This window comes from Sebastes umbrosus, chromosome 12 (assembly GCF_015220745.1).
Source record: "Sebastes umbrosus isolate fSebUmb1 chromosome 12, fSebUmb1.pri, whole genome shotgun sequence".
In the NCBI taxonomy this organism is placed as follows: Eukaryota; Metazoa; Chordata; class Actinopteri; order Perciformes; family Sebastidae; genus Sebastes; species Sebastes umbrosus.
Window position 1 is genome coordinate 6,658,721 of NC_051280.1, and position 14,753 is coordinate 6,673,473.

The 14,753-nt window shown below is 40.2% G+C and overlaps 2 protein-coding genes across 7 annotated transcripts; one reads left to right on the plus strand and one right to left on the minus strand.

Annotated features, from left to right (window-relative positions):
• The first annotated feature begins 109 nt into the window (after positions 1-109).
• On the plus strand, positions 110-5,950 carry LOC119498793 (cytochrome c oxidase assembly factor 1 homolog). Of its 3 annotated transcripts, XM_037787861.1 has the most exons (6): positions 212-258; positions 1,862-1,917; positions 2,989-3,126; positions 4,242-4,393; positions 4,904-4,980; positions 5,434-5,950. In XM_037787861.1, the coding sequence occupies exons 2-6, from the start codon at positions 1,899-1,901 to the stop codon at positions 5,567-5,569; spliced, it is 522 nt and encodes a 173-aa protein (XP_037643789.1). In that variant the 5' UTR covers positions 212-258; positions 1,862-1,898; the 3' UTR covers positions 5,570-5,950. The 3 variants fall into 3 exon arrangements, with proteins under 3 accessions (XP_037643790.1, XP_037643789.1, XP_037643791.1); XM_037787862.1 differs by lacking the exon at positions 1,862-1,917 and having other exon boundaries at positions 110-258; positions 3,011-3,126; XM_037787863.1 differs by lacking the exons at positions 212-258; positions 1,862-1,917 and adding an exon at positions 298-351 and having other exon boundaries at positions 3,007-3,126.
• Positions 5,951-6,583: 633 nt separating this feature from the next.
• Positions 6,584-10,272, minus strand: LOC119498791 (acyl-coenzyme A thioesterase 5-like). 4 transcript variants are annotated; one of them, XM_037787859.1, is made up of 4 exons: positions 10,053-10,272; positions 8,151-8,612; positions 7,651-7,853; positions 6,584-7,490 (listed from the first exon to the last, which is right to left on the minus strand). In XM_037787859.1, exons 2-4 carry the CDS (start codon positions 8,608-8,610, stop codon positions 6,882-6,884), a joined length of 1,272 nt encoding a protein of 423 aa, XP_037643787.1. In that variant the 5' UTR covers positions 8,611-8,612; positions 10,053-10,272; the 3' UTR covers positions 6,584-6,881. The 4 variants fall into 4 exon arrangements, with proteins under 4 accessions (XP_037643787.1, XP_037643785.1, XP_037643788.1 ...); XM_037787857.1 differs by having other exon boundaries at positions 8,151-8,615; XM_037787860.1 differs by lacking the exon at positions 10,053-10,272 and adding an exon at positions 9,577-9,927.
• Positions 10,273-14,753: the final 4,481 nt, after the last annotated feature.

Below are 14,753 nucleotides of genomic sequence, written 5' to 3' on the forward strand. Positions count from 1 at the left end.
AATGAATGAATGAATGAATGAATGAATGAATGAATGAATAAATGAATGAATGAATGAATGAATGAATGAATGAATGAATGGATAATCTCGGTATAGGAATACAGACGCCGCCTCCCCCAACAGAGCGGCACACACCGGTGTATTAATGGAGCGCACCCACATCCAATTGGCGACGATCCGTGTGACGTTTACGGATGTAGACAGAGCAGAGTGAGTCGTCCTACCCCCCATGGTCCTATCGCTGAAACACAACACAAGGTGAGGATGTCTTCAGATTTAGTTTCAACAGACAGTGTCGAAAATGTTCACCTGTAAGACACCAGAGCTGGAGAGAAGACAGACAGACAGACAGACAGACAGACAGACAGCAGGTAGAGCTGCAGACACAGAGAGAGCAGTCACATGGAGATCAGCTGTGTGTTCAGTGAGATCCAGCAGGATGACTTCAGCATGACTCTATCAGATATGTATCACAGTGGATCCCAGATCACAGTTAGCTGCTGTTCTGGGCTGGATCCGCCTGCATGTCACACACGTTGTGTACTACAGTATGATGTGTTATAGACTAGTGTAGCCTAGTATACACTGATCAGCCATAACATTAAGACCACTGACAGGTGAAGTGAATAACATTGATTGATTATCAGTGGGTGGGATATATTAGACAGCAAGTGAACATTTTGACCTTTGAACTTTGTGTTGGGAGCAGAAAAAATGGGCAAGCGTAAAGATGTGAGCGACTTTGACGAGGGCCAAATAGTGCTGGCTAGACAACTGGGTCAGAGCATCTCCAGAACTAGGGCTCTTGTGGGATGTTCCCGGTCTGCAGTGATCAGGACCTACCAAAAGTGGTCCAAAGAAGGAGAACCGATGATCCGGCGACAGGGTCAGACCCGAGGCTCATTGATGCACGTGGGGAGCGAAGGCTGGCCCGTGTTGTCTGATCCAATAGAAGAACTACTGGAGCTCAAACTGCTGAAAAAGTTAATGCTGGTTCTGATAGAAAGGTGTCAGAACACACAGTGAGAGGAGCAGTTTGTTGCGTATGGGGCTGAGTAGCCGCAGACCGGTCAGGGTGCCCGTGCTGACCCGTGTCCACCGCCAAAAGCGCCTACAATGGGCACATGAGCATCAGAACTGGACCACGGAGCAATGGAAGAAAGTGGCCCGGTCTGATGAATCACGTTTTCTTTCACATCATGTGGATGGCAACGAGTTGGAGGTGTTGACTCGGCCTCCAAATTCTCCAGATCTCAATCTAATGGAGCATCTGTGGGATGTGCTGGACAAACGTCCGATCCATGAAGGCCCCACCTCGCAACTTATACAGGACTTAAAGGATCGGCTCCTGACGGCTTGGTGCCAGATACCACAGCAGACCTTCAGAGGTCTAGTGGAGTCCATGCATCGACGGGTCAGGGCTGTTTTGGCGGCAAAAGGGGGACCTACTGAATATTAGGCAGGTGGTCATAATGTTCTGGCTGATCGGTGTATATCAGTGGTATGGTGAGGTATATAATGAGTCCAGCAGAGGGAGACAATGAGAGTCTCCAGTCAGCCAGACACTGTGGTGTAGCAGTGAAATTACATTCATTCTAGAGTGAGTTTTTCCCTTCATCCTCATGCTAAAATCAACTGTAAATCCACATTTTAAAGCTGGTACTTTAAAATAAACTAATCCCCATGGGGAATTAAATCTTCTTCATTTAACACATCGAAACACCCCGTTGACAAACACGCAGCCATAAACCGGAGAGGCCCGAGGGCACATGGCTGTGATGATGTCGACTCTGACAACACTCTGGTTTCCAGCTGTCATTTTGCCAGATTTTTTCCTTCTTTGTGTTTTGGATTATTGCAGATAAATAAACTGTGGAAAGTTTGCTCCAGTTGGTGGCATGGCTTGGTTGTGGCTCGACTGTCAACATGGCGGTTGGGTCACAAACTTTCTCATTTTACAGCTCAATGGTACACTAAAATATGTTTATGAAAACAGAAAAGAAAGTCATTACAATAACAGAATATTGATTCATATTGATCAGCGCTGCCTAGTTTGACCGTCTGATCGGAGTTCACGAGTTTTGTGAGCAGTGATTGACAGCTGCCCAGAGACTGCTCTGCTCTGATTGGTTGTTGAAATCTCGCCATTAGGAGCGGTGGATTTTTTTTCAGATTATCTGTCTCATGCACTACTGTCAGGATATAATGACAGTTTTATCAAAATAACTTTTTATCATATTTGCTCAAAATTACCAAATGCAGCTTTAACGTCATTTCATGAAAAGCTAAGTAATAGTTCAAATACGCTGTTTTAAATTTGATCAAAGGTTGAAGTTAAAGTGAACGTTATCCACAACTCACTTCTCCACAAATATTGCTTTGTGCTTTTAGTTGTAGCGTTACACAGAAATGGGATGTTAGCTAATAAGACTAAGATGCTAACATTATTTGACATCATACATTCTGAATGGAGAATTCCCTTCATCAGTGCCTCTTTAACCCGTTTAGATCACATCCCTGGTCATATTGTGCACCTATTTAACAATATATGCAAAAGAAAACACAAAAGATGTTTCATCATCATCAATTTCTTCCTGTAAAACAAAATATGAAGTGTGCTTACATAAGCTAGTACGAACCAATAATATCATGACATCTATTCATAAATCAATCTGCAACTTTTAGTGACAAGGGAGGTGTGTGTGTGGAGCCACAGTCCTCTGTAGCTCCGTACTGAGCTACATTCTAACGCTGCGTTGGCACCAAATGCAGAGTGATTTTTCGCCTTGTGTTATTCACGTGAGTTTGACTGCCGTGTTCATTCGCGGAGGGGCTTACCTCCATGGATACCAACAGTTTCATCAACCAGGACCGAAATAACCACTATAGCTGCTCTGTACATGTTGAGGAAGTCCCAGACATGTTGGACGACCAAACGCCTTTGTGTCTGGGTTCGTAACATCATCTGGCGGCGCTCGGTGAAATTTCAGACACGTGTCCGTCTGTGCAGCTTTACAGGGAAGGAAGTAAAGATGAGGGTTTCCACCAGTCAACTGCAGCAGCTCGCCATCTTCACCACCCTGCTGACCGGGGGTGGGATCGGCACCATGTACTATCTGCTGCAGAGTGAGTACAAATGAGCTGTGTGTGTGTGTGTGTGTGTGTGTGTAAAGATAAATTATAAGCCTACCAACCAGGTTGACTGATGTATACAAAAAAAGTAAAAATCAAACAACTAAAAAAAGACGTGAATACAGAGTTGTGTTTCTCAGGTTCCACTGGCTGTCCTCAGGTCATGACATGAGGTGATGAATTTTGCTGCAATTATCTCATATTTGGGCATTTCCCCGAGTAAATATGGGAGTTCCTCTCTGTCTCAACAGGTCAGAACTCCAGCAACACGTGTATACAACAACTTAAAAAGTGGAAATGAAATATTCAAACCAAGTCAAGCTGGTTTAATAAAGGGATTTCCACTCTAATGGACAATTAGATAACAAACATGACAATGTTTTCATCTTTCATGGCAAGAGCGCCGCCCTGTGTATTGTTCCTGGAGGTAAAGATGAGTTTTACAATGTTAAAACCAAGGACAAAAACAGTCCATTTCATAAACTGAAATGCTGGCGTTTATCTTCAGGTGCATACGTGTATTTTGGGTTTCTACTAGAACATGTTTACATGATTTCACGTCCAAAAAACGAGCACCGACAAACCTGCTTAGTTAAGAGTAGGAAAAGATTGTGGGTTGGATTAAAATGACACCGGAAGTGCTGTAACTAAAATACGGAAGTTACAAATAAATCAACTTCAGGACATGAACAGCAGTCTCCTGAGCGAAAGTCTTGTGTTTTTTGCTGTAACCTCTCGTCTCCAGGTTGTCTCACGTCAGAGGACATTTGCATAAAGATGAATCTTTCTGGGTCACGCTGCTGGGAGGTGCCAGGCAACTATTTTATAGCTTCTATTCACAGTGAATGACAGCCTGTTGTGCCTCTAGTGTTTGAGTCTGCATGAAAAAGGGATTTCCTCTTCAACTTCTGTAAGAGTTGTTACATGTCAACTTTTCTATTGCTCTTATCTTTTACTCCTCAGCTGACAGTTGAACTTCTCATTTAAAGGGTACTAGATGAAAGCTGTTAAACTGCTCTCAGTCATAAAAACTTCAACATTTCAACTGTTGTACTTTATAACCCATTTTCGGCCACTTGTTTGTGCCTTTCTGTCTACTATCCAATTAGAGAAATTTTCTGCGTCAGACTACCACAGACTGGCTCTGCAGAAGTTGGAAGCATGTCCAGTTGCCATGGAAAGCCTGGGGGCTCCGCCTTTAAAAGTCTACAACATCCATCTGACAGACAGAAAGAACCGCATCGATCAGTCTACAGCACAGGTACTGTGTGTTTTAGGAAGTCATCAGAATGTGTTATCCTGTGTTCTGTGTCAATAGAACTGTTTTGACTAAACAGTAGCCCCATCCATGCGTCGCTGTGCAAATGTTTGTTTGGCAATCTTGTTCTTGTAAAATGTCCTAAACTTCCAAGTTGGATCATTACTGCATGGGAACAGGCCGCGGGTCAATAACTCCTTTTATTGCTTTTTAATTTCTTGGCTAGTTGGGCTCTTAAGCTACACTAATGTCCTCTTTGAATATGTGTTAAGTGTTGCTACTGTTGTGGGAGCATGTCTTTCATATGTTGTCCACTGTGAGCTGTTGGGACTTGTGTATCTTTTGTTATTGTGCATGGACGACCAAACTAGTTTCCACTCTAATAAAGTTATCAGTCGAACATGAAATCGGTGTGGGACTCAGATGATGGGCAGCTGTACCATACAATGCTGTGTACAGCTCTGATATCTGTCTACACTTGCAGATGAATTTGAATTTGCATCGTGTTTGCAGATAAAGATCCCTGTGACTGGGTCAGAAACTGGAGGTTATCTGTATACTTCTTCAATCAGAGACCCTGATACCAACAGGTGAGTACATTCTGTTCTATTCTGAGTTGCAGTTTTTCTCATTCGCTTTGGGACCCTATTTAAACAATCTATAGCGCATGGTTTAAAGTGCATTTAGGGCGTGTCCAACTCCACTTTTGCTAGTTAGGCGGCGCATAACCTCGGTGCAAAGGGGTTGTATTTAGTCTCTTAATTAACAGGTGTGTTTTGGGCGTAACAGGAATTAAACCAATCAGAGTGGCATCTCCCTTTTAAAAGCCAGGTGCGCCTGCACATTGGTGCATTGCTATTTAAAAGGGCAGATTCGATATATTGGAGAAGCAAGCCATTTTCTTAAGCCCCCAGGAAGAGCGTTGGGCTTTGATGCAAATGTTCGTAGTGGCCAAACGGCGGTACTACAACTTCCATTGGGAAAGAGTCATCTGTAACTCAGCAGATAATTTTTTTTTCCATTCCATTTGTCCCTCCCTGCAGGTGGAGTCTGAAACTGGCAGTGCTGCAGCTCAGGGAAGGACGGACCATCGACCTGCTGAATCCTCCGTCACCACCCGGAGCACCAACCCAGGCAACAGAGTACACAGAGGGGCTGGACACAGGCCTCTGGCACTGATCACCTCCATGTAGCCTTCTGATGAGAACAATGAAAGTGGAAGTTGTGCTGCTCCAACAGCTGTTGAGTAGACGTCTAATTAAGCAAAATAATATGGAGCTACGTTTATTTACCAAGCGGCAAATCCTCAACTCCAGCACAGACAGTGTGTCTCAAAGGTTTGGTTTTGATTAAATAATGTGATGGAGGCATGTTGTTGCACTGACTGTTGTGTTGCTCTGTTAAGTCATTGCTAGACTTTTCTTTTTTAATTAATTTCCTTTCAGATTGTGATGTGCCATGGGTCCACACATGCAAGAGAAGGGATCTCATTTATAAAACAGTGCGTGGATCCACACTAAATGTTTGTGTACGTACAAATGAATAAATGAATGAATGAATCATTTATTTTCGTAACCCATCCCTCATGGGATTATTCAGACACATTAACCAACAACAAAACAAACAAACCTTCCGGCATGTTAGCCCACCGTCATCTAACAGCACATTACATCAGCATCATCCAGACATATAAACATCATCCAGATATAAATGCACACGTGAACCTCCCACAAATAATAATCCAGGATACATCCCACAATGACAATACAACAAACTAGAATGGCACTCTGAGAGCGCAGACCTCCGCCAAGCTGCCCGAGTACGATTCTCTCTGCAGGCAGAAGGAAAGAGGCATGGTGACGCGTCATGAACGCGTCATCAGATACATGTCTTAAAGCCTGTGGTGTTAATCCACAGGCTGAGCGGAGTTATTAAAAAAAATTCCTGAAGCTTGATAATGATCCGGATCACCACCAAAATCTAATGGATTGTTCATTGTGCCACACCCCACCCCTCCAAAAAACGTCATTCAAATCCATCACAGACTTTTGGAGTAATCCTCCAAACAGACAAGCCAACAAACCAACGCCGGTTAAAACATAACCTGGCGGAGGTAATAACCAATCACAGATATACAATCACAGCTCCCGAAGCACAAGACACATACACAAATCCAATCATGACAAAAAGGCAGAAGAGTCTGAGGAATTTATCTATCGTATGTTGCTTTTCTTATCCCATCTCATGATTTAGAAATAAATTCAGAAAATACAAACACATTATCAAGAAGATATTCAATTAAGGCTACAGTCCTGTCATTTCACAGTGGTAAATCTGCATCAGGTTGTGTGAATTCATGATTTTGAAATACAAAAATATTCAATCATCAAATCAAACATGAAATTGTTAGCTTAATTCATATACAATCATTTACCGTTAACTGGCTGGTGATTTATCTGTTCGGATGTCTTCCATATCATGATATTTGTATCTATAATTTGGCTTTAGTGTGTGTAGCATCACAGCTCAGTTGAGTTCTGAAGAACTCCTGGATCCTCTTCCACAGGACGACTTCAGCTGCCGCGTGGGACTTGGGCACACCCCCCCACGCGACAGGCCTGTTTACAGCCCCATGAAAACTGGAGGGGCAGTAGGGTCCGTAAGGCGGCTCTAAGTAATGTCCCGCTCCGGGGTAACACACACTCTCAAAGTTGTCCTTCCCATGACGCTTCAGTCTCTCCTCCATCATGTCCACGTAAGCTTTGCTGTTCCAGTTGAGGTCGTCCTCTGATGACACAAAGAGGAAACGTCCCTTGGCCTGTTCAATGGGGACCAGGGTGGCCTTGTTCTCCTCTGCCAGTGGATCATGCATTCCATCCTTGACAATGGCGACCCCTGAATTAGTGAGAATAATCTTCTTGATGTCAAACATTAAAGCAGGGAGGATTTGGCTCTTCTTATAGTGGAGGGGTAGAAGTGTGTTGGCAGAGCAGCCATTAATCCACACTGTGGCATCAACATCTGGCAGGTAAGAGGCTATTGAGAGCGCAAGATCTCCACTTTTTGAAATGCTTATTACGCCAACACCTTTACTGCCCACCTGTGGAAAAACATACAAACTATTGGCTGCTCTTTTTTAATATTATTTGTGATGCCACACTGGTGTGATGCCCAAGTGATGGTATTATAAATAACACCGTACAAACTAGCAAATGTGTCCCAAAAAAAGAGATTTGGACAGTACTGTTCAAACCACTCACCTTGTCTTGTTTTTTTAAAAACTTTATTGCTTCCTCAAAATAATCCAGATTGACCACTTTGATGTACTTCGGCATGTCATCATGACCGTACAGCGCTACGGTCAGAACCACAAATCCACGGCTGGCTAGCAGAGAGGCCCTTTTCTCTGACACACCACCACCTAAAGTGTACAGATCCAACACAGCAGGGAACGGACCTCCTCCTGGATCAAAACACATGGTTTGTATCTTATTCAGGATATGACATTTACATGGAATATGAAAATAATCCAAATATAATATCTTCATTGTATTGAAGACTTGATGTGTTTTTAAAAGGTTCGATGTACCTGATAAACAGCTTTATCAGGCTGTGTGGTCACACAAGCAATACGGGTTAGTAGAATAAATTCACTGTTGTTTTTGTCTCTGTTAATAATAATCAAGACAAAATAATGCCAGTATTTTCCTTTAACTTTACTAACTGAATAATTTGAAGCGTGACAGAGACATAGACCAACCTGGGGGAGTAAACAGGACTCCGCGAATATTCCCCTCCTTGACGGGGAGCCGGCTGACCCCGTTTCCTATCAGAAACCTCTCATTGGTCGCCTCTGCCAGCATCCTGCCCTCCTCCTCCTCCTCCTCATGCACAGAGAACTTCACAACGTGCGGGGTTAGTGAACTTGTTTTTTGCAACCTTCTGTGCAAGGAGTCCGCCTTCATGGACCACAGCAGACCCATGGGTTCAATCCCGGTGTAACTCCCACCGAGAGAGGGTTCTCTCTGCAGGTCGATCTCCCCGCTCCCATCAGCCTTGTAGGTGGCCGAGGAGCTGAACACCACTCCCTTCTCATCAGTCGATCTGGCTCTCATGGTGATCACCTGTCTCGACCTCAGCCCGGCCACCTTCACCTGAATGGGGTCATCAAACATGCATCTGGCTCTCGGCAGCAGCCTCAGTCTGACTTGGGAGGACATCTCTTCTGAAACATATAAAAAAAAACGTAGAAAATACAATGCATTATTAAAGATTAAATCATCAGACATCATCTACTGGCAAACACAAAGGCGCAGAACAAAACAAAATGCTATCTGGCTCCAAATCGACAGTGCACCATAGCAGATTATTTAAGCATGGTTACTGATCTACAAGTAAAAATAACCTTAACAAAGTACAACCTGGCTGCAGGTAGAGCACATGCTGTGCTCTCACATTAACCTTGAGTGAGCCTGAAATAGAGCTACACTTCCTCATCACATGTGAGAAATATAAAAACATCAGGGAAAAATGTATTTCAATAAAATGTATTTAACTAGTCCTACTGGGGAGGAAGAGCTGGGTGCTGGCAGCAGTCTATTTTGAAAAAGCAAAAATGATTGGTGGTAAACAGTTATATTGTTTTCCAGTGTGGAAGAAGTATTCAAATATTTTACTTCTGTAAAAGTAGTAATACTATGGTGTACAAATGTTCTGTTACAAGTCCTGCATTCAAAACGTACAAATGTGTTGGCATCAAAATATACTTAAAAAGTACTCATCATGTCTCATTTCACAAAGAAAGTCTTTGACTTGTAGGACTTTATGTATTTTGGTTTATTTTATGGATGTTAATGCAATGTAATTACTGTTAACTTTTTAAACACGTATGCTTAAGCAATATGTACAGTGTTGTGTCATGCAAATAATAAGTAAGTAAGTATAGCTTTATTTATATAGCACCTTTTAAAACAACACAAAGTGTAACAAAGTGCTTCACACACAAATGAAACATCAAACAATGATGTAAACGAAGAAAAATTACAAAATGAAACAGAAACAATGAGAAACAGATCAAACAAAAACAGACAAACACACAGAATAACAAATAAAGACATTTGAATGGAATTGATAAGAAAATAGTACAACAATACTTATGTTGTCATATATAACATCTTCTTTCATACCTCATTAATCATCTCAGGACCCCTCAGATTCATATTGTGACCCTTTTGAAGTGTAACACACAGTTGTGAGAGCCAGTGAACTAACTCCTAGATTAATATTAACGTGTTATAAAGTCCTGTAAGGACCTCCACCTTCGGTGTGCTGCCTCATTAAAGACGCACTTTGTGTCCTACAGGACAACACTGACTGGGACAAACCATAGGTGGTAGGAAACAGGGACCAACGTTAGATAAATAGTTGAATTTCTGCCTGAGATTTACAATAAAGTTACATTATCTGTTTGCAACCAGTTAAAATATATTGGTTGACTTCTTCATGAACGAAATAATAGTTTAATGGAGCAGCAACACATGTTGTAGTTTGAGTTTATTATGTAAGTTCTCCCCTTCTTATGCTATACATTATATGACGTATGGTTGCTACGTTACCGTAGTCTGGACAGACGTAGAAACTGAACGGTAGAACCATCGCTTACCTTCGAGGAGTTGACGGTTGATGTTGACGGTTGTTGTTCGTCCAACCGGATGTTTATCTTGATCCGTTGTAACTTTAAAACTGCTCTGACCAAAGTCTGGTCACCATAATGGTCACGTCTAGAAGGTAACCCGCAAATTGAGAAATTCTTGAAACACTCGCGAGACTAACTGCACGACGGCCTATCCTAACCTCAACTACTCGACTTAACCATCTCGCGAGAGTTTCTCAACTCGTGGGTTACCTTCTAGACCACCACCCTCAGTAAACGAGGTAACAGGAAGTTCAAGCTCCTTCGCAATAAAAGTCTTACAACGGCTAATCTGCAGAAAATCTTTATTTATGCAACACAGAAGGGAAATTTGTTTTTCTGTTGGCAATTTAATCTCAGGAGTGTATTATTGCACTCTCAATTAGGTGTAATTGGCATTACAAATGTGCTACTTTATTTTATTTTTTATTACAATGCATCTACAACAGTCAAAGCAAAGACTGAGGTCAAAGGTCACAGGGGAGGATGTTCACATTGCTAAATGCACAGATATAAAACAGTTTTATATCTATTGGCAGAGGTCTCACTCTGCCATTTTATGGTTAACTAAAAAAGTTATATATTAAATTAATTATAAAAGTGAAGTTTGGGCCATTGTTTTGACCATTAAGATGTGATTTTTCCCAAGCATAATATATAACTGAATTACAAATATCATTTGACACATGATAAACAATAAGAGCCTACCATTATATTGTTTGTGGTACAATACTTATGACCATTTTACTGCTATACATTGTATTAAAAATAAAAGAGCAGACCATACATACAGTACCTCGATGTTGGAAAAACAGAATTTTCAAATTATTATTTTAAAATTAGAATTTATGAGAGAAAAATATTTTGAAACAGTGAAAGCTATCAGAATTGACCAGGCTGTGTCTGTGGACTGTGAAAGCTGAAATGTGGCCAGAAATTCAGTCTCTTGACGGTTAGTATGTATGGATGTAATCAGAATCAGAATCAGAATGGTGTTTATTGCCAGGTGTAAGAGGTATACACTAGGAATTTTCTTTGGTTTTGTTGGTGCAAGTCAAACAGTATAATAACAAAAGAATTATATAAGTCAAGGTCATGGATGTAGGTCAAATTCCAAAGGCAACAATTAGGCTTTATGCGGGCCTCTGGAGTTCAGCGTTAAAGATTGAAAAAGTAAAACTAAAGTCATATTTGGCTGCAGTATGAGCAAAGGACATGAATAAGTGATCTCCTCACAGTTGTTTTCCAGTGGTAGAACAATTAGTCAGATTAAATAAAAGTAGTAATACTAAAGTGTAAAAAATGCTCTGCTACAAGTAAAAGTCCTGCATTCTGTTACCAAGCTAATAAAACTCCGACGGCCCATCTTTCAGAGTTGTAGAGGCTCAGTCTTAAAACTAGAGTGAAGATTCTGGTATAATATGAAACTAAAAACCTGAAGGAATCCATTGGTACCAACCATGTCATACTAACTGGAAGATCGCTAAATTTTGGCAAGGAAAAACTGGCATGGCGATTTTCAAAAGGGTCCCTTGACCTCTGACCTCAAGATATGTGAATGAAAATGGGTTCTACCACGAGTCTCCCCTTTACAGACATGTCCTGACCCCCATTAGGGGTCGCCAAAGCTTCACAGGAGGGTCATTTTGGATTTTAAGGGGTGCAAGACAACTTAAAAAAAAATATACTAGCCAATATCTCAGCATTTAATTAATTTCTGTGAAGAAAACTAAATAAAATTGTTATTTTTATTTAAGATATACTGCGATCAGCCATAACATTATGATATCATGGCACCCTGACCGGTCTGCGGCTACGCAGCCTCGTACGCAACAAACTGCAATGCACTGTGTGTTCTGACACCTTTCTATCAGAAAGGTCAGCAGTTTGAGCTCCAGTAGCTCTTCTATTGGATCTGACAACACGGGCCAGCCTTCGCTCCCCACGTGCATCAATGAACCTTAGTTCTGACCCTGTCACCGGTTCACCGGTTTTCCTTCCTTGGACCACTTTTGGTAGGTCCTGATCACTGCAGACCGGGAACATCCCACAAGAGATGCAGTTCTGGAGATGCTCTGACCCAGTCGTCTAGCCAGCACTATGTGGCCCTCGTCAAAGTCGCTCACATCCTTACGCTGGCCCATTTCTTCTGCTTCCAACACAAATTCAAAGGTCAAAATGTTCACTTGCAGTCTAATATATCTCTAATATATCTAAATTATCACCATGATATTAATTTGACAAAAAGTGTTTGAACAACTCATTTACAACCTCAGTTGTTCATATTAAGGAAGTCTGTTTAAAAACTGCAGAATCCAAGTTTATCATCGAGGGTTATATGGAAGCTAGAAATAAAGAAACAGATAAAAAAATAAGAAATTTAAAAAATAAAACTTCTCCTTCTCCTCAGCCGGAGCCTCCCACTACTGGAACAATCGTCCCACTGAATTAAGAGACAGCATTGATTACCTAACCTTTAGACATAAACACAAGGCATGGCTTAAAGTAAACTAACCGTTTTAACGCATTAATGCAACTTGTGATTTTAGGTTAGCCGGCTCAGTTTTAAAACTAGAGAGAATAATGATACTGGTATCATATGAAACTAGAAAACCTAAGGAATCCATGTCATACTAGCTTGTCGGGAAGGAGACTAAATAACGCTCCAAGATCACGCTAAATTTTGGTGAGGAAAAACTGGCATGGCCATTTCCAAAGGGGTCCCTTGACCTCTGACCTCCATATATGTGAATGAAAATGGGTTCTATGGGTACCTACAAGTCTCCTCTTTACAGACATGCCCACTTTATGATAATCATATGCAGTTTGGGGCAAGTCATAGTCAAGTCAGCACACTGACACACTGACAGCTGTTGTTGCCTGTTGGGCTGCAGTTTGCCATGTTATGATTTGAGCATATCTTTTATGCTAAATGCAGTACCTGTGAGGGTTTCTGGATAATATCTGTCATTGTTTTGTGTTGTTAATTGATTTTCAATAATAAATATATAAATACATTTACATAAAGCAGCATATTTGTCCACTCCCATGTTGATAAGAATATTAAATACTTGACAAATCTCCCTTTAAGGTACATTTTGAACAGATAAAAAAATGTGCGATTAATCGTGATGGACTATGGACAATCATGCGATTAAATATTTAAATCGATTGTCAACCCCAGTATTTCTGTATTTTATAGTATTGTGTTATACTGTAGTTCTTGATGAAGCATTGTATTGATATTATTAGGCCACCTATTTGTGATAACCTGATGAAAACTAGCTCTCTAGCTAACTCTGGCATATTTACATTGAGGTGGTGACTGAAATGTTGATTAATGTGCACGGTCCCTGGTAAATAAATAAAATATATTTAAAAAAATTAATTAAAAAATATGAGATAAACACAAGTTTTGGACTTACTAAGGCTGCAACTATCTATCAACTAATCACTTAATCATTTGTCAATTAAAGTGTAATTTCAAAGAGCCCAAAGTAACGTCTTCAAGAGTCTGTGTTGTTTGACTGACCAACAGTGCAAACCCCCAAAAATATGTAATTAAAAATGATACAAAACAGAAAAGCAGCAAATCCTCACATTGAAGACGCTGGAACAATATTTGTTGTTATTGCTTAATTAATAGAAATTAATTAATTATCAAAACAGATGCTGAATAATTTTCTGTCGAATGACTAATAGATTTAAGTATTATTAGACTGTGGAAAAATGCAAAAAGATGGCTGTTATACGTATGACTTACTACATAATATAGACATTAATCCAATTATATAAATACATACTTGTAATTTTGACACAATGAGAGTTTCTATTATTTTTAATACTAAATCTCTTTTTTCGGAGCAGGAATGGGATCTAAGATCATGTATCATTTTGCTCTGACTCTAAATCTTTTGTGACGGCAGCTGATGTATTATTGATCATTTTTTATTTTAATTTAGCACCAAATCTTTGTAACAAATGGCATCAACCCAAAAATTGCTGCAATAATTTATGAGAAATAATAGAGCATGGGGATGGCCATCACAAATGTATATCATCATGTTCTATGCTCTTATACACTTTCAAAATTTATTTTAATTAATTAATTCATTCATATTTCTTAATGACTAGAACAACTTGACACAGTGCTGAGCTGCACCTCAAATTAATCTTCAGGTTCACAGCTTTCAGATGATGTACACCACTTCTATGTGACATCTACTGCTGACTTTTTATCTAACGCTGAACATCCCGTCCCCCACTCCTAACCCTAGAAAAAATAGGGGTGGGGGGGAATGGAAAGGGGTTAAGTAAAAGTACAAATGTTTTTGGCATCAAAATATACTTAAAAGTTCTCATTATGCAGAACATTTCAAAATAATACATATATTATTGAATTATAATTATTGATGCCTTAATATCAATGTTGCAGCTGGTAACGGTGGATTTAATTTGAATTTATATACTACTGGGATTAAAATAATACATCATAATTTATTAGATTTATATTTTCTATTAATAATCTTAAAAGTAACTAAAGCCGTCATATAAATGTGATGGAGTAAAAAGTACAATATTTGCCTCTGGATTGTAGTGAAGTAGAAAAAGAAAGAAAAAAAACTAAATTGAAAAACTCAATTAAAGTACCTCAGATTGAATATACTTAGC